This window comes from Sus scrofa, chromosome 2 (assembly GCF_054392235.1).
Source record: "Sus scrofa isolate SSC_HxYL_T2T_F1_AM1 chromosome 2, Sscrofa_HxYL_maternal_Yorkshire_Landrace_v2.0, whole genome shotgun sequence".
NCBI classification, from domain to species: Eukaryota; Metazoa; Chordata; class Mammalia; order Artiodactyla; family Suidae; genus Sus; species Sus scrofa.
The window spans coordinates 150,278,374-150,304,277 of NC_139384.1; the positions used below are offsets into that span (position 1 = coordinate 150,278,374).

General features: G+C 39.1%; 2 protein-coding genes across 7 annotated transcripts in view; one reads left to right on the forward strand and one right to left on the reverse strand.

Moving 5' to 3' along the window:
* KLHL3 (kelch like family member 3) overlaps positions 1-25,904 on the reverse strand; it is a 288,734-nt gene that overhangs the window by 179,790 nt on the left and 83,040 nt on the right. The window lies entirely within an intron of this gene.
* Positions 10,524-11,790, forward strand: LOC100517462 (neuropeptide Y receptor type 6-like). The gene is given in 3 exon segments (XM_085015290.1): positions 10,524-11,154; positions 11,156-11,566; positions 11,568-11,790. Coding segments are annotated over 3 exon segments (1,110 nt in total). The 5' UTR covers positions 10,524-10,609; the 3' UTR covers positions 11,722-11,790.

A 25,904-nucleotide genomic window follows, 5' to 3' on the forward strand; every position in this document is an offset into this window, starting at 1 on the left:
ACGGTAAGGAAGAGTCCCCTCTTGCAATAATTTTTCAAATACACAAAAGAGCTTTTCAGTCTTCACTTTTATTTAAGCAGCTCAGTTGCTGCCAGTTTCAAAGTAGGTGATGAACATCTTATATAATACAACTTTCCCGGGGTACTTGGGGTTAATTCCAATTTTAAAAGCATTTTTATTAGTCTCATAAATTATAGAAAAATCAGGAATAAAGTCCATCTCTTAACTGATAGTAAATTCTCTAAGAATAACCACTAATGCAGAGATCCTAAAGGAAACAATAGAAAAGTTAGACTTAATTGATATCTTCAGGACACTACATCCAAAAAAAGCAGAATACACATTCTTCTCAAATGCTCATGGAACATTCTCAAGAATCGACCACATATTGGGACACAAAGCGAATCTCAATAAATTTAGGAGCGTAGAAATTATCTCAAGTATCTTCTCTGACCACAATGCCATGAAATTAGAAATCAACCATGGGAAAAGCAAAGAGAAAAAACCTACTCCATGGAGACTAAACAACATGCTACTAAAAAACCAATGGGTCAATGAGGAAATCAAGAAGGAAATTAAAAACTACCTTGAAACAAATGATAATGAAGACACAACCTCTCAAAATCTATGGGATGCTGCGAAAGCAGTGCTCAGAGTGAAATTTATAGCAATCCAGGCCTTTCTCAAAAAAGAAGAAAGATCCCAAATTGACAACTTAACCCTCCACCTAAACGAATTAGAAAAAGAAGAACAAAAAAGTCCTAAAGTCAGCAGAAGGAAGGAAATTATAAAGATCAAAGAAGAAATCAATAAAATAGAGACTCAAAAAACAATAGAGAAAATTAATAAAACCAAGAGCTGGTTCTTTGAAAAGGTGAACAAAATTGACAAACCCCTGGCCAGACTCACTAAAAAGAGGAGAGAAAGAACCCAAATCACCAAAATTATAAATGAAAAAGGAGAAATCACAACGGATACAGCAGAAATTCAAAAAACCATAAGAGAATACTATGAACAACTGTATGGCAACAAGTTTGACAATCTGGAAGAAATGGACAATTTTCTAGAATCTTACAGCTTGCCAAAACTGAATCAAGCAGAAACAGACCAACTGAACAGACCCATCACTAGAAATGAAATTGAAGAGGTCATAAAATCACTCCCTGCAAATAAAAGTCCAGGACCAGATGGCTTCACAGGTGAATTTTATCAAACATATAAAGAGGAATTGGTGCCCATCCTCCTTAAACTTTTTCAAAAGGTTGAAGAAGAAGGAATACTCCCAAAGACATTCTATGAGGCCACCATCACCCTCATTCCAAAACCAGACAGAGATACCACCAAAAAAGAAAACTATCGGCCAATATCATTGATGAATATAGATGCAAAAATTCTCAACAAAATCTTAGCCAACCGAATCCAACAACATATCAAAAAAATTATACACCATGACCAGGTTGGGTTCATCCCAGGTTCACAAGGATGGTTCAACATACGCAAATCAATCAGCATCATACACCACATTAACAAAAAAAAGGTCAAAAATCATATGATCATCTCAATAGACGCAGAAAAAGCATTTGACAAAGTTCAACATCCATTCATGATCAAGACCCTCGCCAAAGTGGGTATAGAGGGAACATTCCTGAATATCATCAAAGCCATTTATGAGAAACCCACAGCAAATATAATCCTCAATGGGGAAAAACTGAAAGCCTTCTCACTCAAATCTGGAACAAGACAGGGATGCCCACTCTCACCACTGCTCTTCAACATCGTTTTGGAAGTCTTAGCCACAGCAATTAGACAAACAAAAGAAATCAAAGGCATCCATATAGGAAGAGAAGAGATCAAACTGTCACTGTATGCAGATGATATGATACTATACCTAGAAAACCCTAAGGACTCAACCCCAAAACTCCTTGAACTGATTAATAAATTCAGCAAAGTGGCAGGATATAAGATTAACATTCAGAAGTCAGTTGCATTTCTGTATACCAGCAATGAAACATTAGAAAAGGAATACAAAAAAATGATACCTTTTAAAATTGTACCTCACAAAATCAAATACCTCGGAATACACCTGACCAAAGAGGTAAAGGACCTATATGCCGAGAACTATAAAACTTTAATCAAAGAAATCAAAGAAGATGTAAAGAAATGGAAAGATATTCCATGTTCCTGGGTTGGAAAAATCAATATTGTGAAAATGGCCATGTTACCCAAAGCAATCTACAGATTCAATGCAATCCCTATCAAATTACCCATGACATTGTTCACAGAACTAGAACAAACAATCCAAACATTTATATGGAACCACAAAAGACCCAGAATCGCCAAAGCAATCCTGAGAAACAAAAACCAAGCAGGAGGCATAACTCTCCCAGATTTCAAGAAATACTACAAAGCCACAGTCATCAAAACAGTGTGGTACTGGTATCAAAACAGACAGACAGACCAACGGAACAGAATAGAGAATCCGGAAATAAACCCTGACACCTATGGTCAATTAATCTTTGACAAGGGAGGCAGGAACATCAAATGGGAAAAGGAAAGTCTATTCAGCAAGCATTGCTGGGAAACCTGGACAGCTGTATGCGAAGCAATGAAACTAGAACACACCCTCACACCATGCACAAAAATAAACTCCAAATGGCTGAAAGACTTAAATATACGACAGGACACCATCAAACTCCTAGAAGAGAACATAGGCAAAACACTCTCTGACATCAACATCATGAATATTTTCTCAGGTCAGTCTCCCAAAGCAATAGAAATTAGAGCAAAAATAAACCCATGGGACCTCATCAAACTGAAAAGCTATTGCACAGCAAAGGAAACCAAAAAGAAAACAAAAAGACAACTTACAGAATGGGAGAAAATAGTTTCAAATGATGCAACTGACAAGGGCTTAATCTCTAGAATATACAAGCAACTTATACAACTCAACAGCAAAAAAGCCAATCAATCAATGGAAAAATGGGCAAAAGACCTGAATAGACATTTCTCCAAGGAAGATATACAGATGGCCAACAAACACATGAAAAAATGCTCAACATCGCTGATTATAAGAGAAATGCAAATCAAAACTACCATGAGATACCACCTCACACCAGTCAGAATGGCCATCATTAATAAATCCACAAATAACAAGTGCTGGAGGGGCTGTGGAGAAAAGGGAACCCTCCTGCACTGCTGGTGGGAATGTAAACTGGTACAGCCACTATGGAGAACAGTTTGGAGATACCTTAGAAATCTATACATAGAACTTCCATATGACCCTGCAATCCCACTCTTGGGCATCTATCCGGACAAAGCTCTACTTAAAAGAGACACATGCACCCGCATGTTCATTGCAGGCCTATTCACAATAGCCAGGACATGGAAACAATCCAAATGTCCATCGACAGATGATTGGATTCAGAAGATGTGGTATATATACACGATGGAATACTACTCAGCCATAAAAAAGGATGACATAATGCCATTTGCAGCAACATGGATGGAACTAGAGAATCTCATCCTGAGTGAAATGAGCCAGAAAGACAAAGACAAATACCATATGATATCACGTATAACTGGAATCTAATATCCAGCACAAATGAACATCTCCTCAGAAAAGAAAATCATGGACTTGGAGAAGAGACTTGTGGTTGCCTGATGGGAGGGGGAGGGAGTGGGAGGGATCGGGAGCTTGGGCTTATCAGACACAACCTAGAATAGATATACAAGGAGATCCTGCTGAATAGCATTGAGAACTATGTCTAGATACTCATGTCGCAACAGAAGAAAGGGTGGGGGAAAAAACTGTAACTGCAATGTATACATCTAAGGATGACCTGACCCCCTTGCTGTACAGTGGGAAAATAATAAAAAAAAAATAAAAAATAAAAAATAAAGTGGATGCTGAAGTGGGCTGATCCTCAAAAAAAAAAAAAAAGAATAACCACTAATGTTTATGAATAATTTTCCAGGAATATTAAAATCAAACGTATGATTTTGGCAAAGCTAATATGCGCACACACACACACACACACACACACACACACACACACGCGCCAGAAAATGCCATAGATTTTCAATATTTACTCTTATTATCATCTCTAAGATGACTTTTAAAGTAACATTTTGAACACATCTTGTAAACAGCTCCATTTAATATCACTGCTGCTAAGATGACTCCTCCCTTCTGGCTTTTCAGTGGCCCTCAGATCCTACTGGAGTCCAAAGCTTGATCCTCTGTGTAATGATTTCACCTCTGGGAGCAGCACTGATATGAAAGCTATAGACTCTTTGGTGGATAAATAAGCCAAGAAGTGCAAGGAGGATGTTATGACTTGGACAGGAGGCTGACATGTCATCTTTTTACATAAAAATAAACTTTAAAAAATCATCATGGAAATGAAGAAAGAAAATGTATAGAGAAGATGAAAAGAATAGCAACAGAGCTAGAAATTTCCAACAGGTAAGAAACTGGGTAACAAATCTCTAAAATACTAAAAAATAATCTTTTATTATATATAATGATTTTTATTTTTTCCATTATAGCTGGTTTAGAAAGAATAATCTTTAATTGCATTTTGCAATATTTTTTTCATGTTAAGATAATCCAATTCTTAAATGTGTGAAGATCATTAAAAATTAGAACTGTTCTATGTTCAAGCGTAATTATACCTTATGTCTTCTTGCTTATGTGATCAAAAAAACAACTTACAACTTTGCCCCAGTGTAAAGAAATTATCAAAAGAAATCAACAAGTGCTAATATTGGCACGATGGAGTTTTAATTATTTTTTATATGTGAATAAAGTTAAAAACCTGGTATTCTCATATTCATTGGCAGAGTTTGGCTCTCCTTTCTTGATATATTTAATGTGTTACTATTTTAAGAATTAAAAACCTCAACATTCCCTATAATGAAAAGTTCAGTCATTAACCTGCAAAGAAAATTAATTAAAGCCAATTCAGACAATCTGTATTTGGCTTGACTTTAAAAGTAACTGTCAGGCTCCAGAAAATAAAATGTGCATATTTTCCAATGATTCTTTATATGGACTCAAGCAATTGCCACATTCAAAGAAAAACAGATAAACCATCTCTAGCAAAGAAAATCAAATATGTAATAAAAGAATGGATGAATCAAATGTTATCCCCAAATCTTAAAAGACAGCACACACTTCTGCAACAGATAGATGTAAAACCTGATTTGGGGAATGGGTCAATAGTTGAATAGGATAGAGTCTGCACAACATAGAATAACCAGGCCAATTATACTTTTTATAAGGCTGTGAAAGAGTGGGCATTTGTTTCTTGATGCCTCTTATGGTTACTTAATACAGTACTTTGTTCCAAGGGAAAGCTCTAAGATGTCTTTACAGAGATTCTAGTTCTACCTGTTTTCATGGAACACAAATTATTAATTTGACTGATTTTAAGAAATGACCAAAATAAGCTGGAAATATTAATTGCGTATGGTTTAGAAAGTATACGTCTTATTCTTGGCTCTGCTATAAACTATGCAACCATAAGCAACTCGCTGGATCTTAGTTGCCACATCTGTAAAATCAGAATTACAGTACAGGACTCCTGTCGAGATGAAGTAAGACGGCCTACCTTTGTCAGCACTTAAATTCTTTTTAAAAATTTTTTAAATTGAGGAATGGTTGATTTACAATACTGTGTTAGTTTTAGATGTACAGAGTGATTCAGTTATACATACATATTTTTCAGATTATTTTCCGTTATATATAGGTTATTACATGATATTTTAAAAATCTTTATTAAAGAATAGTTGATTTACAATGTTGTGCCAATTTCTGCTGTACAGCAAAGTGACTAAGTCATACATATGCATACGTTCTTTTCTTTATATTATTTTCCATCATGGTCTATCCCAGGAGAGTGGATATAGTTTCCTGTGCTAGACAGTAGAACCTTATTGTTTATACATTCTAAATGTGATAGTTTGCACCTGCTAACTCCAAACTCCCAGTCCATCCCACTCCCTTCCCCCTACCCCTTGGCAACCACAAGTCTTTATAAAATATTGAATACAGTGCCCTGTGCTATACAGTAAATCCTGGTTGCTTTACTATCTTATGTATAGTATTTTATATTTGTTATTCCCATACGCCTAATTTATCCCTCCCTACTTCCTTTCCCCTTTGGTAACCATAAATCTGTTTTTTATGTCTGTGAGTCTGTTTCTGTTTTACACATAGATTTATCTGTATTAGTTTTTAGATTCCACGTATAAGTGATATCATATGATATTTGTCTTTTTCTGACTTACTGCATTTAGTATGATATCCTATGGTCCTTCCATTTTGCTGCAAATGGCAATATTTTATTCTTTAACATGGCTGAACTATATATACATTTTTTTTTCTTAAACCAATCGTCTGCTGATGGGCACTTGGGCTGTTTCCATTTCTTGGCTATTGTACATAGTGCTGCTATGAACACCGGGGTACATGCATCTTTTCAAATTAGAGTTTCCGTCTTTTCTGGGTATATGCCCAGGAGAGGGACTGCTGGATCATATGGCAGCTCTGTTTTTAAGTTTTTTTAAGGAATATCCATATTGTTTTTCACAGTGGCTGTACCAATTTACATTCCCACCAACAGTAGGAGGGTTCCCTTTTCTCCACACCCTCTCAGCATTTATTATTTGACTGCTATTCCAACTAGGGTGAGGTGATACTTCATTGCAGTTTCAATTTGCATTTCTCTAATAATTAACAATGCTGAGGATCTTTTCATAGCACTTAAATTTTTGAATGAATTAATAAATGGGATAGGACTTTAAAATAATTAAGCCCCAAACAAGTGTGAAATGTTATTTGCATCAACACAGCCATAGAGTCTGTATTCCTAGAGGCTTTGGGAAAAGGAGAGAGAATTCTTGCAGTGTAATCCTGCCCTATTCGGGGACACTCACATAAATACTGGGGTGGGGTATGTGCAAAACTTCACCTTACCCAAGGCTACAGATTCTGTGAAGTTACAAAAAGAAATTTTTTAACATAAAAGAAATAGAAAATCTTCTACTCACCTGCTTTTAAAATAAAGAACAATAAATAGAGAAATTTCTTTGAGAAATATAAAAAAGGAGGTGGCAACAAAAAAAGAAAGAGCATGGAACTCTCCAACCAGGAAACTAAGGCTCTAGTGCCTATTCTGACAGTAATTTACTGCAAAGCCACAACTTCTGTCAAATGAGAGGGGTATACTGGAATACCTATAGATTTTACTCCAGGTGAAAACACAATAGCACCAAATGAAATATAAGAGATAATCTAAAATAAGTTTTGGTTTTTCTGTGTTATGGATAATTAAGGGAAAGGGTGAAATAGAGACAAGAATAAGGCAGAGAGGCAGGAAAAAGAGGAAGACAATGAGATAAGGAGAAAACACAGAGAGACCAAGGCACAGACACATACAAACTCTACCCCTGACACCCCCCCCACCAAAAAAAGAGTTGTACAAGTAGAGACAGAAAGACACAAACTAACAAAAAGACATTCAGATACAGAAATAAATATGCATATTGAGACTCTGGCAGAGTAATGCACTTATTTTGCTTATCTTAAAACTTTTAAACACAAAACTATCCAAAAATGTGTAACATAATGCTACAGTTTTGCATTAAAAGGCATAAACAGAGCCAGTTCAAGGCATGTGGCTCGTGAGCCTATCTAGACACAATCAAATTTTAAAAACTGATTACTTATTTCTGCCACATTCTAATCATATTTTGGGGTGAAATATGACTTGGTAATTTGAGATCTCATATGCTTGGGTCATTTTCAATCAAACAAGCCAAAGATGACCTTTCCTAAAACAGAAATGTATCCCAAGAATTTTTTTATGAATCAAGCAAGGCTTAGCATTATTTTGCTTCCAGATAAGCAACATTTAAATATTTTAACTTAATAGTTACCAATTATGTAAAGTGTAAATCCCACATTGCCATCTGAAGTCCATTCGGGGATTTTCTTATTTATCTTCTCTGAACTGTGTGGAGAGTACTGGATAATGTAACTCCAGCACTCCCCTTTGATGTCCTCCCAGATGAGGCCCATCTGACTTTTTGGCTTTCTGAGCTTCAAGTCTTTATAGGAATTTATACACTGGGGGACTAACTGTGCTTTGTTACTAATCATTATGGAGGAGAGTAGAGGGGTCTCTACTAAGTTCAGACCTGCTGAGGCAGTGTGGTAATACCTATTCACTCCACCCAGACAACCCAGATCAACAAGAATGGGCAACACATGTGTTTCTTATGTTTGTTACCATGTCTATTAACAATCTGCTAGGAAATCTGCAAAACTGTATAAATTCCCTATGTGTAAAAAGAAAAAACAGTTGCTCAGACCAAACTCTGCAGGATATGTAGGAAGCGTTTCTTTTTCGTGGACATAAGAGCTGGGAAGCACAAGACTTTGCTGGGACTTGGCTGGTTTTAGCTAAGCTCTTGAATGGTTCTGTAACTTGAGTTTGTATGAAATGGAAACATAACAATCCCTCAGTCTTTTCAGCAAACTTGATGTTGGAAAATAAACAGTATAGCAGATATGAAAGCACTCATGCCTCTCTGGAGGAGGGGGGTTAGATCAATTCCATACAAATGACTACAACATTCAATGAGATAGCAACAATAATGAGCACTTGAATTTGCAAAGTGTTTAAAAGTTTATAGGATGTTTAAAATATATCATTTCATTGACTTTTTCAACAAGGTGTGAAATAGGCCATTTTTTTTAATTTAATTGTACAGATGAAGAAACTGGGGCCCAGAGAAGGGGAATGACTTGCCCAAGATCTAAAGGCTAGTTAACAGCAGGAATGTCTCCTAACAGGAAGTACCATGGTCTTTCTAGCACATCGATCTGTATGTACAGCAACTGCCTATTTCCTTTTCATCCCTTTCCTCCTCCTCCAAATGAAGCTTCTTTAGTGGCAAGTCTACAGTAAACAATACAAGCTATTTCTCACTTACAGTTCCAGTCCACTGAATGTCATAAAAGGCTTAAATCTGTCTTGACATTTCCTTTCAGCCAATATCTGTGAACTCTAGTCCTAGGGAACCCCTGAATCATCCAAGACCTAAACTGCATTTTGAATACCACTGTTTAGAAATTTTGCTATTTCTACTTATCACCATAGCACATCTGAGCCATAGATTAGTTCCTTCGATACTTCTTTATCAAATATACTGCCTTGTATCAACAGCTCTTATTCACCTGTGGTATTTCCATGTCTTTCTCACTGTGGTATCTATTGTTGAAACTCTGAGTATTCTTAAGGTGATTTCTTTCCAATAAAAATCTGCTAAGCCTTTGAACTCAGAATGAATGTGAGAGCAGACCAGGGTAATTTCAAAAGGCAAACAAAAGTTTGTTTTCTTTTGTTCCTATTGCTTAGCTTCCTTTATCAATGCCATTTATGTTGTTTTCCTCAAATTTCTAAAGAATAAACCAAGATAAGGGTATTTTTTTCAACATGTCGTCTTTGGGCCAGAATTGTCACCACTTGGACAACCACCAATTGTTCACCATGCCTGCTGGGTGCCCTGGTATGAATAGCACCACTGAATATGACCACCCTGAGCCATAGGTTCAGGGACCACCTTTCCTCTCTAAAAGTCAGAAAAAGAAGAGACCCAAAGGAAAAGGAAATTAAAAGATTGCCTTTTAAAGTTAATTCTGGGTAATACCTCACTAGGCACTAGCTACTTTGCCTTTATCTCTAGCATCTGAGCTATGTACCCAGAAACTACTTGTGCTGAGTCTGGCCTCAGCTCCAAAGAGTGGAAGGAAGAAAAAAGATGAGAAGGCATATGTTCTTCCCGCGGAGGCATGATCTGTGATTCTAGCCCCCAGACTTAGGACTATAAGCTAGTTCTGGGGAAGAGAACTGACAAATTTATTCAGCACACATATACTACACACAAACATGTGTTCTATTGGTGGGCATGAGGAACAATTCAGTTGCATGATCTTATGTAATCCTCACAACTCAGACATAAACAGGATTGTTTAACCCCATTTTACAGACTTAAAAACTAAGCAGGAAGGGCAATTAACCTATGTCAAAGTCATACGGACACCAGCAATACTCCAAGTGGAATCAATTCCAAACAGAGTACTCTGGTCTCCACAGCACACATATACAAAAACACAGAAAGTTTAAGGATGGAAAATACATTTGAGCTATCTTATACAGAATGCTGTCACATTTCTTTCCTCATTACCTCTAAAGACTACACTGTTGGGACAAATAAAACACCCTGAGATTAAAGGAAGGCAAGGATACAGACAATCCCCTGATAGCTCTCTCTGTCCTCTTAGAGACACAGTTCCATCTATAGAATTATCCAGCGTGTTAAGAATTTGCACTAATTTTCTGGTTCTGTTTAATTTTTTAGGATCTCAAGAGTATACTCAAGTCATTCAAGCATTTCCATCAAGCAGACAAAGAGGAAGACTAAACCCTAGTGATTATTCATTGGAAGACTCAGAACAAAGTTCCTTCTAACAACTTATGGCCAAAATACCCATCAATAATACAAGTAAGCATAGAAAAGCTCTTCTTACAACCCTGACATAATGGACTTTATCCTAAACCATCCAGCATCCAATAAAACCAGTGTTAAGGGCAACAGCTCCGCATTTATCTACTTTGAGTCCTGTAGACCTGCATCCCTAGCCTTGCTCCTACTACTCATAGCCTACAGTTTGGTATTAATTATAGGCTTTTTTGGAAATCTCTCCCTCCTCATTATCATCTTTAAGAAGCAGAGAGAAGCTCAGAATGTCACCAACATACTGATCGCCAACCTCTCCCTCTCTGACATCTTGGTCTGCATCATGTGCCTCCCTTTTACCATCATCTACACTCTGATGGACCACTGGATATTTGGTGAAATCATGTGCAAACTCACCTCTTATGTGCAAAGTGTCTCCATCTCTGTGTCCATATTCTCACTTGTATTAATTGCTGTTGAGAGATATCAGCTGATTGTGAACCCCCAGGGCTGGAAACCCAGTGCAGCTCAGGCCTACTGGGGTATCACACTGATTTGGCTATTTTCCCTTCTGTTGTCTATTCCTTTCTTCCTGTCCTACCACCTCACTGAGAAGCCCTTCCAAAACCTCTCTTCCCACTGACCTCTATGACCACCAAGCAGCCTGTGTAGAGAAATGGGCCTCCAAAATGAACCAGCTTCTCTTTACCACCTCCCTGTTTTTGCTCCAGTATTGGGTTCCTCTGGGCTTCATCCTTATCTGCTACCTGAAGATTGTTATCTGCCTCCGTAGGAGAAATGGGAAAGTAGACAAGAAGAGGGAAAGTTGGAGTCGGCTCAGGGAGAACAAGAGGGTCAACAAAATGTTGATTTCCATTGTGGTGACCTTTGGGGCCTGCTGGCTGCCCTTGAACATCTTCAATGTCATCTTTGACTGGTACCATGAGGTCCTGATGAGTTGCCAGCATGACCTAGTATTTGTAGTTTGCCATTTGGTTGCTATGGTTTCTACATGTATAAACCCTCTCTTTTATGGCTTTTTCAAAAAATTTCCAGAAGGACCTGGTGTTGCTTATTCACTATTGCTGGTGCTTTGAGCCTCAGGAAAGATATGAAAATACTGCCATCTCCAGCATGCACACAGATGAATCCAAGGGATCATTAAGATTATCTTATACATCAACAAGTATATAACAGTTGCTGGCACTTAATGCTAAAGCCGTTCTTGAATGGGAGATGGAGAGGTAATGGCTGGGGATAGGGCAAGATGCAAAAGAAGCCAGAACCAAAATAAGAATGACTTGATAATAACTAGTTTTGCTTTAGGACAAACCTACCTGTCTCATATATCCACCCAAAGCGCACGCGCACACACACACCACCCTTTTCTCTTAGGAGAATAATTACTCACACAACCTAGCTGCCATCATTTGTGGCAAAGAATGACAGTGAGCAAAATGGTCATCATTAGAAAACCTACTAATATCAAATGCTGGAGAAGGTGTGGGGAAAAGGTAATCCTTCTACACTGGTGGTGGGAATGTAACATTGTTGGTACAACCCCTATGTGGAAAACAGTATGGAGGTTCCTCAGAAAATGAAACATAGAATTACCATATGATCTAGCAATCCAACTCCTGGGCATAGATCTCAACAAAATTACAATTCAAAATGATATATGTTCACTGTAGCACTATTCACAAGAGCCAAGACATGGAAACAACCTAAGTGTCCACTGACAGATGAATGGGTTAAGAAGATGTGGTCCATACACCCAATGGAATGCTACTTAGCCATAAAAAGGACAAAACAATGCCATCTTCAGCAGCATGGATTCAACTAGAGATTCTCACATGAAGTAAATCAGAAAGAGAAAGATAAATACCATATGATATCACTCACATGTGGAATCTAAAATATGGCAGAAATGAACCCATCCGCAAAACAGAAACAGACTCACAGACATGGAGAGCAGACTTGTGGTTGCCAAGCGGGAGGGGAAGGGGTGGGATAGACTGGGAATTTGGCTTAGTAGATTCAAACTATTATATTTAGAATGGATAAGCAATGAGGTCCTGCTATACACAGCACATAGAACTATATCCAATCACTTGTGACAGAACATGATAGAAGATAATATGAGAAAAATAATGTACATATACGTATAACTGGGTCACTCTTCTGTATAACAGAAATTGATGGAATATTGTAAACAACTATAATAAAAAATGTTTTAATAAATCAAGTTCTGAAAAAAAAAAAGAATGACAGCGAGGAAGCAAGAGAGGCAAGGAACACTGAAGGCTGGGGAAGAAAGTTCCCAGATACTGTTATTCAGTGGAATATCCACAAAAGTTATTACTAATGACATGGCCACTGAAAACAATGCCAGACCTCCCTAGCATTGAAATAATTCCACTCTCAGATATGGAAACTCTAACTTTCAACCATGTAACAATTCAATTAATTAGCAGAGCCAGAAAGACCATCATAATTTATTAATTAGCTAACAAACTGAGTCTGGATTGGAAGTGGAAGGAATGGTTCTAAGTTAACATTTAAACTAAGTCATTGTAATTACAATTAATTTCTATGCCTGAATCAGATTCTCTAGTTTATGAAAACAAACAGAACATTTTCCTCACTAACACTGCTATTAATGCCACTGGAACTGGCCGCAAACTCTTTAGCACTCCACTTACGCTAGAAATCCGATCTACTAACGTATGAATGGACAATGTAGTTAGAGCTTTCATTACAAAATGACTTTTTATCTCTAATTCTTTATGTATATTAAGTAGAGGTTATTATGACTCTATCCCTAGGTCTGATAGACTTCATCAATGACACTTTCACAGTTAGCTCCAGATTTTTTAAAACCTCTTGCATATCTTGTGACTAAAACCTTTTCAAAATATTCTTCATCCCTACACAGTCACTTATATAGGAGAATCAACTAGATTGTCTTCAAAAAGGATACTAAGCTACTGTTCAAACAGCCTTGAGCTCAATGACTTTTACCAAATCATGACTGGCTTAAGTGTTTTCTCAGATATATCTCCCTCATACTATTAAACTGGTGCTTATCTGCATGTTAAAAATAGAACTGCATTCTCTTCTTTTTGAATAAAAGGTAATGCTTCTCTGAACACCTGTGATTTTTTCTATTGTGTGTATAGTTTTTTTTTCCCCTCACATTGGCCTCCATATTTTCCCCTCCTGAAAAATCTTCTCCCCCTCCTGCCCACCCCTCTCTGTCTCTGTCTCTCCCTCCTCTCTCCTTTCCTCCGCCTATCTTTTCCTTCTCTTCAGGATTTCTAGTCTCTCTGTTATTCCACTCTGGGTAAAACGAACAGCAAAAGCACTGAGGGATACACAAATGAAACTAAATGCAACAGTCTCACAGTATTAGCTGCAAATAGAAGTTCTTATCTAAGAGCCAACTTTAAATGGTGTCAGTTTAGAATCCTAAAGGTACAGCCGCAGCCCCTCAGCCCAGAAAACAACCAGTTCTCCCTAGATAACATTTCTATCTCCTCTGACAGACAGTGGTTAATCCTATAATTAAGATCCAACATGATATTTTACCTACTTGGTAAAGCTATACTGATTGTAGTTTCCATCACTAAAAAGATTCAGACAAAGCCACTGAAAGCAGGAAAGGGCTTTCATCAAATCTGAGACCACCCTCTCCCCTCACCTACACACACACACACACGCACGCACGCACACGCACACACACACACACACGCACACACGCACACGCGCACACACGGGCTCCTCTATCCCTGATACGCCCCAGCCTGAGCACTCACAAGAGATCTCCAATCTCTTACTAAATGTAATAGTGTTCTTTCTGGCTCCAGATAAGAACTATTTCCTTCTCCTATAAAACTGTTCTGTCTTTTCTTCTAAACTTTTCTTGAGTTTTAATGAAACAAAAGTCACTGACAACAGAGCTATCAGTAATAGCCTTTCTTCTGATTATTTTTACCTCAAAAAAGTTGTGAATTGACGGTAGTTCGTAATGCAGGTGCTTACCCGTAAGGGGCTTGACATTCTGACAGGCGGGAGGGGATGGGTCTACAAGCAGCTACTCAGGAAGGTATTATGAGAATATTTAAAAAAAAGAAGTGTTGTGGGGACCCAGTGGGGGTAAAACGAATTTCTGAAAGGAAACAAGAAAAAATGTCAGGAAAGTCCACTTTATTGTCTTCTTCTGTATTTGTGGATGGTGGACACCAATTGGTCTACTGTTGAACCACTGGGTGAATTAAACCAGGTCTCATTTTCTCACTTGCCTCTCCCCCAGATGCACCTGTATTCTCCATACCAGAAATCTATCGGAGACGTTTTCCACAAAGCTGGGCAAACAAATTTCCCTCTAGCCAGTGCTCCAAATATTGCTCCTCGGACTCCTGACCTCAAATAATTTTGGATTGAGAGTAATTTCTTTTCTCTTTTAAAAGTTTCCAGGAAACATGACTATTAGTGGGGTGTTCATGTCTGCCTAATGAACCAGAGCTGAGGAGAAAATGCAAACACATCCTGCAGTGAGTCCCCTAAGTTTTCTCTCTGACCATTTCTAAAGATCCTCCAGACAACTGCCAACAGGGAATCAACAACATAAATGATCCAACATAAAGAATACCCAAATGGGAGTTCCCATCGTGGCTCAGCAGAAATGAATCTGACTAGTATCCCTGGCCTCACTCAGTGGGTTAAGGATCTAGCATTGTCATGAGCTGTGGTATAAGTCACACATGCGGCTCAGATCTGGTATGGCTGTGGCTGTGGTGGAGGCCAGCAGCTGCAGCTCTGATTCAACCCCTAGCCTGGGAACCTCCATATGCTGTGCGTGTGGCCTTAAAAAAACCGAAACAAAACAAAACAAAAAACCCCACAAAACCCAAATGTAGTTTAAATATGTATGGTATGGTGCATGGTTTTCTAAAATGGAAACATAACATTCTGAAAATGGTATAAATAACTTGACAACAAGCATGAGACTTCAATTTAAAGAAGCTGTTCCCCACTCGGTGCTGAGGAGGAACAACCCAGTAAAAAGTCAATCTCTCTTCCTTTACGTTTGTTTTTTATAGAATAATAAATCAAGAAAAATATATTAAGTCCCCACTATGTCTTTAGCAGTGTGTTAGGTACAGAAAAAAATTATAAGACATAGCTTTAAGTTTACAATCTAGCTAAGGCTTTAAAGAGTTCACAATATTCCAGAAAGGTAATTCAATATCTTGGTTTTGAAGGCTTTCCTTCTGGCTAGGTTGAAAGCTGCCAAAGGGAAAGTTAAGAGAAACTGAAGGCAGAGTTGGTATCAAAAGAGGACTCAATTTATCCTTAGACCCATAAGTGAGAATACACTGGGGAAGAAAAAAAGAAGTATTCCAGAAATGGGGCTAATAGGGATTATTTCAAGACTAATAAGCCCAAGAATTCCCAAAATCCTCCCGGAAGTTATCTATGCAATAAATGTGCTCAGGCAATAAATGGGAGAAAGAAGAAGATGAGTTATCCCAGTGGGCTAAGGCAGGCAAGGCAGGCCCCCCTCCCATTTCTGTGCCCCAGAAAACTCCTTGTCAGTGCTGGGATGGCCCTCAGGAGAACAGAATGGATGTGTGGTGCCAGTGACAGGAACACATCCATCTTCCAACTGACCGTTTCCTACGACCCTCTATTTTAGGTAGATAAAATCTGTTCTTCTCAACTAGACCACGAACGTTCACAGACCCTGACCTACATCTTTCATTCCTCCTGTCCCAGCCCTACACTGCCCCCAGAGAGTATTTAAGGCAGGACTGGCCAAGGAAAAGCATAATACTTTCTTAAAAAGGTAAATTGTGACCAGTGATATAACAGAGGAAATAAAACATTACTATGATGGCATTTTGCAAAAGGAACTAACTTTGGGAGGATGAGGACAGGAAGCAGATGAGAGAATCTTCTTGGAAGAAACAATTTTAAAACTAAGACCCAAAGGATTATTAGGATTTAGCAAATGGACATTTACATGTAAAAAAAAAAGAACTGTGATTCATATCTCATTCCATATAAAAAGTCAAATCAATCACAGGCCTAAATGTAAAATTTATTTAGTTAGTTTTTTAAAGGCCGCACCTGCGGCATATGGAGGTTCCCAGGCTAGGGGCTGAATAAGAGCTGTAGCCACCAGCTTATGCCACAGCCATGGGAACTCCTAAATGTAAAATATAAAGTTATAGAACTTATAGAAGAAAACATAGGGTAGGGGGTTCCCATCGTAGCTCAGTGGTTAACGAACCCAACTAGTATCCATGAGGACGCGAGATCAATCCCTGACCTCACTCAGTGGGTTAAGGATCTGGTGTTGCCATGAACTATGGTGTAGGTCACAGACACGGCTCAGATCCCGTGTTGCTGTGGCTGTGATGTAGACCGGCAGCTACAGTTCCAATTCGACCCCTAGCCTGGGAGCACTGCGGCATATAAAGGTTTCCAGGCTAGGGGTCTAATCGGAGCTACAGCTGCCAGCCACAGCCACAGCCACAGCCACACCAGATCCAAGCCACATCTGCAACCTACACCACAGCTCATGGCAACGCCGGCTCCTTAATCCACTGATTGAGGCCAGGGATCGAACCTACACCCTCATGGTTCCTGGTTGTATTTGTTTCCACTGCACCACACACGACAAGAACTCCAGAGCCCTTGTACCTTGTTCTCCTCTCTCCCTTCACTCTTCCTCAGCTGTCTGCATGTCTTACTTCCTTAACTTCTTTCAAGTCTTTTCTCAAATGTCACGTCAGTGAAACCTTCCCAAATCACATGTTTAAAATCTCAAGCCCTTCCTCTAACAACCCGTGTCCCCCTTCCCTGCAGTATTCTGTAGTCAGACCATGATGCGGGTCTCGTGGGTTGACAGATTTCCTGGCTGGATAAAGTAAAAAAAAAAAAAGAAGAAGAAGAAGAAGGAAAGAAAGAAAATTAGGGGAAAAAAATCAAGAACTTGGGATAGACAAAGATTTCTTAGCTATAATGTGGAAAAACATGTTCCTTTAAAGAAACAAATCAGGAGTTCCCGTCGTAGCTCAGTGGTTAATGAATCCGACTAGGAACCATGAGGTTGAGAGTTTGATCCCTGGCCTTGCTCAGTGGATTAAGGATCTGGCATGGCCGTGAGCTGTGGCGTAGGTTGCAGATTCGGCTTGGATCTGATGTTGCTGTGGCTCTGGTGTAGACCGGAGGCTACAGCTCCGATTTGACCCCTAGCCTGGGAACCTCCATATGCCATGGGAGCGGCCCAAGAAATGGCAGAAAAACAAAAAAATAAAAAATAAAAATAAAAAATAATAAAGGAACAAATCAATAACCTAGATTTTGCAAAACTTAAAATTCCTACTGTTGAAAGGCACTGATAAGAAAATGAAAAGACAAACCAAACTGGGAGAAAATATTTGCAAAGCCCACATCTGATATGAGACTTTCTGGAGTTCCTGTTGTGGCTCAGCAGTAACCCGACTAGCATCCATGAGGATGTGGATTTAATCCCTAGCCTTGCTCAGTGGGTTAAGGATCCAGCGTTGCCATGAGCTGTGGGGTAGGTCACAGACACGACTCGGATCTGGTGTTGGTGTGGCTGGAGTGTAGGCCAACAGCTGCAACTCCGATTAGACTCCTAGCCTGGGAGCTTCCACATGCCTCAGGTGCATCCCTAAAAAAAAAGGAAAAGAAAAAGAAAAGACTTTCTATCCAAAATAAAATAAAGAACTCTCAAAATTCAGTAAGAAGAAAACAAAAAAAAAAAAAAAAAAAAACGATTTTTTCAATGGGTAAAAAAAAACCAAAACTGAAGAGACATTTTACCAAAAAAGATATATCAAGGAGTTCCTTGGTGGCCTAGAGATTAAGGATCTAGTGTTGTCACTGCTGTGGCTTGGATTTGACCCCTAGCCTGAGAACTTCCACATGTCATGGGCACAGCCAAAAAAAAAAAAGATATATGTATGGCGAATAAGCACATAAAAAGATGCTTACACTCTTCATTCATTAGGGAAATTTAAGTGAAAGCCACATGATATCAACTACTACACATCTGTTAGAACGGTTAAAATTACAAAGACTGACACATAGCAAGATTCGACGAGGATGTAAAGGAATTGAACCTTCAGCAGCTGTTGGTGGGATCTGAAATGATATAACTACTCAAGTTAAACAGCCAACTACCATACGATCCAGCCATTCCACTTCTAGGTGTTAGTCTAATAGAAATAAAAGCATATGTCCATGCAAAGATTTATACATGAATTTCATAGTAGCTTTACTTTAACAGCCGAAAATCAAAAACAATCCAAAGTCCACCATAAGGTGAGTGAGCAAACATAGTATACTTATATAATGGGTATTCCTTGGTAGTAAAGAACTAACAACTGACATAAGCTTCAAAAAGATAAATCTTAAAATGATTAGACTAAGTGAAAGAAGCTATACTCTCTCCCCTAAAAGAATACATACCATAGGCCATTTACATATAATTCTAGAGAACGCAAGCTAGACTAGAGAGAGAGCAAATCTGTGGTTATTTGAAGATAGAGGGTAAAAAGAAGGTACTATATGGGGACATGAAAAAACTTGGGGGGTAGGCTGATGAATATGTTAATTATCTTGATTGTGGTAGTGTCTTTACAGGCAAATTACAAGTCAAAACTTACAAATTGCACACTTTAAATACGTGCAATTTATTGTAGGTTAATATACCTCAATAAAGCTATAAATACTTTATTTTTTTTTACTGAGACAAATAAGTGTTTATTTAAATAGAGATGAGAAAAAAAGATAGGTGTGGAGAAAGTGCAGGTGAGGCTTATTAAGCAAGAAGAGAGAGGTGAGGAAAAAGCTCAGGCACAGGCAGGCTGGGTGGGTGGGTGGGGAGGATGGAGAGACAGAGAGAAAGAGCAAGACAGGAAGCAAAAATTTACCTTTTTTTTTTTTTTTTTTTTTTTTTGCCATTTCTTGGGCCGCTCCCGTGGCATATGGAGGTTCCCAGGCTAGGGGTCTAATTGGAGCTGTAGCTGCTGGCCTACCCCAGAGCCACAGCAACTCGGGATCCGAGCCGCATCTGCAACCTACACCACAGCTCACGGCAACGCTGGATCCTTAACCCACTGAGCAAGGGCAGGGATCGAACCCGCAACCTCAAGGTTCCTAGTTGGATTTGTTAACCACTGCACCACGATGGGAACTCCCAAAAATTTATCTTAAGGCAAAGCATTCACTCCAATTCAAGTCAGCAAACATTTACTAAGTATCCACTTTGTGTCAAGAACTATGTCAGGCACAGAAGCAGAAACATGTGAAACTGGGTTCTCCAGACACCTAGAGTCTCCAGGGAGGAAGCTTTAAAGCAATTTCATGAACATATTGCACTGTCACCATGCTCTGCAGGAGGGGAGGAAACAAGGACAGCCTCTGACAGGAAGAGGAACCAAACGGTAAAGCATGGATCAGAGTTACCTCTCCTCCCTCTCTCCCTAGAATCCTCAACCTCTAAATTGGGAACATTCTTCTATATTCTCTCATCTCAGAACTTTCGAACATCAGGGCTGGAACCACAAGGAGGACGGAAACTCAGAGACGGAAAGTGACTTGCCTACCACAAAGCTAGTCAGTGGCAGAACTAAACTGAGCAGGCTGGCCCCGACTCCTTTTGAGAAATATTTGGGGGGTAAACTGTATTATAACAATAATTATTCTCCACCTGAGCTGACTTTAGTGATTAAGGATTGAGGAGTCTCAAATTCACACAGAAACTTAAGCCACTGAGCTGGTTTATTCCTCCATAGTGAGCCTTCACAGCAATTCTGTGAACCACTGGGATCAGAGTCACTGGAAACTTCAGCCTCTACAGCTGATGAGGGATTCATAGCTTCAAAGATCAAAGATCAGCTTCCAGATCTGTTTTCTGCTCAGCCACCACTCCAGCCTTCTCAGAGGAAGGTCTCAGCCCAGAGGCCAACAGATGGACTTGGGGAAATCTGTGCAGACAGCATAACACCCACAGAGACGACGAACAGCCTGTAAAGATCTCTGGTTTATCCCTTCTTCCTCCTCCTCCACCTCTCCCTCTGAAATACGCCTCTATAACTTTTTCACCCCATTCCCTAGAAGTGAATACAAGTTTCTTCTAAGTCCCAAAAAAGGAGAGAAGAAAAGGAGAAAAATGCGCAGGACCAATTTATTTGTCAGAATAGGCTTCTATATGCCACAGGAAAAAAATAATGCCAAATTTCTCAGGTCAGGGCCAGAGACTGGGTGGCGACTTTGGCTCCACATAATCATTCAAGACCTAAGACATGAAGGTTCCACCATCTTGTACTTATACTATCTGCCTTTTCAGTTACTAAGGCGAGGATACCAGCAATTAAATGCTCAGTGACATCCAATTAATTCCTCTCAAGGTCCATTAGCCAGAGTTATTCATATGTCCCCACCTAAATGCAGGGGAGGAAGAAATATAATTTTCCAGTGCACCCAGGAGAAGAGAACCAGATATGGGTGGACATCAGAAGTCTCTACCACAGTGGACCCAGGGTTATTAGTATCTTGATTCGAAAGGTCAGCCTACAACATTTATGAAGGACCCTGGAGGGCTCTACAATATCTGATTATCATTCTTCAATTTCTAAATAAAAATGATTATCAGAAAAGAATCTGAAAGAGAATGGATGTGTGTACATGTATAACTGAATCACTTTGTTGCACAGCAGAAATTACAACATTGTAAATCAACTATTCAATAATTTTAAAAATCTTTATCTTTCTATCATTATCATCCATTTTTCTTTTATTTATTTATTTATTTATTTATTTATTTTTTACTTTTTAGGTCCACACTCTCAGCATAAGGAGGTTCCCACACTAGGGGTTCAACTGGAGCTGGAGCTGCCAGCCTACACCACAGCCACAGCAACATCAGATCCAAGCCGCGTCTGTGACCTACACCACAGCTCATGGCAACGCCGGATCCTTAACCCACTGAGCAAGGCCAGGGATTGAACCCTCAACCTCATGGTTCCTAGTTGGATTCGTTTCCACTACGCCATGATGGGAACTCCCATTTTCATTTTCTGAAATTCTGGGGATAAGTATGTCAGCTGGTCCTTAAGTTCTGACTCTTCTCATGAATATATATTTGCTTCAGGTGACCCCCACTTTAGTGCTCATAAAAGCACTTATTAATCTATAAAAACATTTCCATACAGCTTCTTCACGATTATAGTTTCTAATTTATTTATTTCTGTCCTGACTTGTACTTTATTGACACAGCATCTATCCCAAATCTATCACACTCCTAAAAATCGTCAAGAAAAAGATAACAAAAAATAAAATTCACTATCCTTGAGTCTGGGTAGGAAAGCCAGACCAAGATGATCAGCCACTATGCATGCCTCAATGATCTTGTATTTTTGAAAAGGAAAACTAATAAGCTCAGCCCCTAGATCTTCTCAAGGTGGCCCTTCCACTCCATTTAAGGCAGTCATTTATTCTGTCCACCACATATGATCACTCTGGGCCTTTGCCCAAGGTGATCTTCTTGTGGTCTGAAAAGCACCTAGTTTTGATGTGTAATTTCCTTCAAGGTCTCATCCAAGACTCACCTCCCCTTTAGTCTTTTCTCAGCAGCCCTCACTCATGTCGCACCTCCAGTCCTTGGGCCCCCTCAGCTCTGTACACAAAGTCATTTATTCCTGTTGGCCACCCCTTCTCTAATTCTACACATAGTACTCTGCTTCCAGGCTGCCAGCATGTCCCTCACAAAATTGTGGACGCTTCACCTGCAGATTCAGGCCTTTACATCTCTTGACTCTATCTGGGTGTCCAGCATGAGGCCAGACCTACTTGGTAAGTACAGAAAAAATTACCCAGAGAATTTTGACCAGGTAAGAAGATTCAACCTTTAGAAAGCACCTAAATTCCTCAAATCCTAATATATAACAGAATTAAGAATCCCTTTGTCTTACTAATCTTTCCAGGATGAGGAAATTAAAAATTAGTATATAAGATGGAAAAAGAAAATATTTATTATTGGAGTTTCCATCGTGGCACAGCAGAAATGAATCCGACTAGGAACCACAAGGTTGTGGGTTTAATCCCTGGCCTTACTCAGTGGGTTAAGGATCCAGTGTTGCCATGAGCTGTGGTGTAGGTCGCAGACGCAGCTCAGATCCTGAGTTGCTGTGGCTGTGGCTGTGGCATAGGCCAGCAGCTGCAGCTCCGATTAGACCCAGCCTGGGAACCTCCATATGCCGTGGGTGCGGTCCTAGAAAAGAAAAAAAAAATTATTATTCATTTACCTTCTCATGAGTTCACATTCAGTATCTGTTTTCTCACAAAGTTCTAAACAGCATTACTGCTTACAATTACTAAGAGCTGAATAATAATTCATTAAGTAGATACAAAATATCTTACTAATCATCCTCCAATTAGATATTTAGGGTTGCTTTAAAGTTTCCCATATGATAAATGACCAATGAAATGACACTGTCATAAACCTTTGGCTGTGTTTTGGATTATTTCTTTAGGATAGATTTCTAAAAGTAGATCTGTTAGGTCGAAGGTTATGAACATTATTATACCTGATACATATTGTAAACCCATGACAAATTCTTGAACACCTTTTGGCTCTAGGGTATAGTAATTCTCCCGCTAAGAAATAGAATAATTCTACACTAAACATTTTTTAAGGCAGGCAGAATAGTAAAAGTCAAGAAAGCTGACTGTGAAATCAGACTGCCTGGGTTCAAATCCCAGTTCTCTCACTTGCTAGCTATGTGGACATAAGTTACTGAATCCTTCTGAGACAATATACATAAAGGATGGGGTCCAGTACATGGTAAGGGCTCAATAAATGTTAATGATTATTATTGCCTTCAGATTACAAAAAAAGACAAATCTACAATTCAAAAAGTCAAGAATTATCCTCAGGAGTTCCCATTGTGGCTCAGTGGTAATAAACGCAGCTAGTAGCCATAAGGACATGGGTTCGATCCCTGGCCTCACCCACTGGGTTTAGGATCTGGTGTTAGGGTGAACTGCGGTGTAGGTTGCAGCAGATATGGCTCAGATCTGGTATTGCTGTGGCTGTGGCGTAGGCTGACAGCTACAGCTCCAATTTGACCCCTAGCTTAGGAAATTCCACATGCTGCGGGTACAGCCCTAAAAAGACAAAAAAAAAAAAAAAAAAAAAAAAAAGAATTATCCTCAAATAACACAGTAAGAATAAACATAAAACAAATGACAAAATAAGAATGTTGTACCTAAATCATAAATAAGCAGGCTCATTTAGGTGAATACTATTTATACTACTGTGGTTATTAATTACATATAAATAAAACTAAATATTTTCCCTTTAAAAACCTTTACATACACTGTATCATTTTATCCTCACAACAACCATGCATGATAGTAGCATTAAAAAAAAACAACAGGAGTTCCCTGGTGGTTCAGTGGGTTAAGTATCCAGCATTGTCAGTGCAGTGGCTCAGGATACTCCTGTGGCGAAGGTTTGGTCCCTGGCCCAGAAACTTCCACATGCCACAGGCACAGCCAAAAAACAACAACAGCTAATACTTTCCAACTGCTGATTATGTGTCATATATAGTTCTAGGTAATAATGTTAGTCATTATAAAACCTATGAAGTAGAGCTTTTCGTTTTACAATTATCCTCATTTTACAGACAATATAATTGAGGTACACAGAAGTTAAATAATTAGCCCAAGGTTACATAGCTAATAAGGTATATACTGTTGTATCTTCTTTATAGATAAGAAAACTGAGACTTGTGAAAATTGCCTATAAAGATAAGTAACTGGAATAGGTTTTGAACCAATATCTGTTAGACTCTTAATCTAATATTCTTTTATTCTACCACTCTTCCACCTTTATGTGGACTTTCCGTGTACAGAGAATGCCCTTTATAGGTTGCATAGGTTTAAGGCTGGGTTCCCTCATTCTTGCCTTCTTCTGCCATGAGCCATGGGATACTGAGAATGGTCTCATATTAATATATGTCTCTAAGAATATTGGGAAGGTAAGCCCAACAGGAAAGACCATATACTGAAATGTGTCCTTTAAAATGATAATCTCTCCCAAGGCATTATGCGTTACAGTTCTTCAAACATGTATACCTGAGAATTTCTAAGATCCGTCTTTCAGACACTTAGGGATTCCTGAACAAGTGACTTTGGCAATTCTTCTTCAAAAGATTTTTCAAAAGGTGCTAGAAAGGGATCTCCCATTTCCCTCTACGTCAGGAAGTCCTCAAAATTCTCACCACTTGGAGAAACAAGCTGCTTTAAGCCTCCCAAAACACCTGGAAAACACTCACATTTGCAAAGAAACTTAACCCAAGAAGATACCTAGATTGAAGTCATAACTCTTGAATGAACTGATTGTTTCATCTTGGACAATTTATTTTGCTCTCCATGCCTCAATTTCCTCTTCTGCAAGATGAGAAAGGGATCAGATGGATTTCCAGGTCCAATAGAGCTCTGATTCAAGGACGAAAATTAAACTGAAATTGGAGTCTATAGCAAGCCATCCCGGGGGGTGGGGGGTGGGGGGTGCAACAGCTGTCTGAAATCAAAAGCCCAGAACAGATTTGGAACCATTAACCGAAGTCTGCCATGGGCTGTTTTAACTTCAACAGTGGGGAAAGTGCCCTTGGATTCTGATTTAAGAATGTGAGTCCTCTGAGAAATTATTTAATATGGACTTGAAGGATTTGGTGGAGTGAGGAAAGCAGGCAGTAAAAGGAATAAATCTTCCTCTTCACCTTTGCAGGAAAGAGCAAAGCAGCAGCAAAGATAGGCTCCTGCTGCCACCTTGTGGCACAATGAAAAGCTTAGAAAGAAGGCTTTGCTTTGTCTGGGCACCCCCAGTCAAAAATCTCAAGAAACCACATCTTCCTCCTCCCTTAAAATTACAGAGAGGTTTATAACTCACAAAGGACTTCCAACCCTGTGATCTCATTTCGTTTTCCTAGCAACTATGTGGAGTGGCAGGAAGAAGATAAAACTCCATTCATCAGACAATGTGATTTATCTACAGGTACAGTAATAAATACGCAGAAGGACTTGAATACACATCTCCTGACTCTAAACGAGGCATTTCATTCACTACTATGTAAGGGTGGGGATGAAACAGGTTAGGTATGCTGCAGATCTAGGAATTTCAGAGAAAGAGACTTTGGAAGAGAAAGCTCTTTTGCTTCTGCAGACACCACTAGCCACAGCCTACAATCAGGCTGCATGTCTATAGAAATGGACATCCAGGAGTTCCCGTCATGGCTCAGTGGTTAATGAATCTGACTAGGAACCATGAGGTT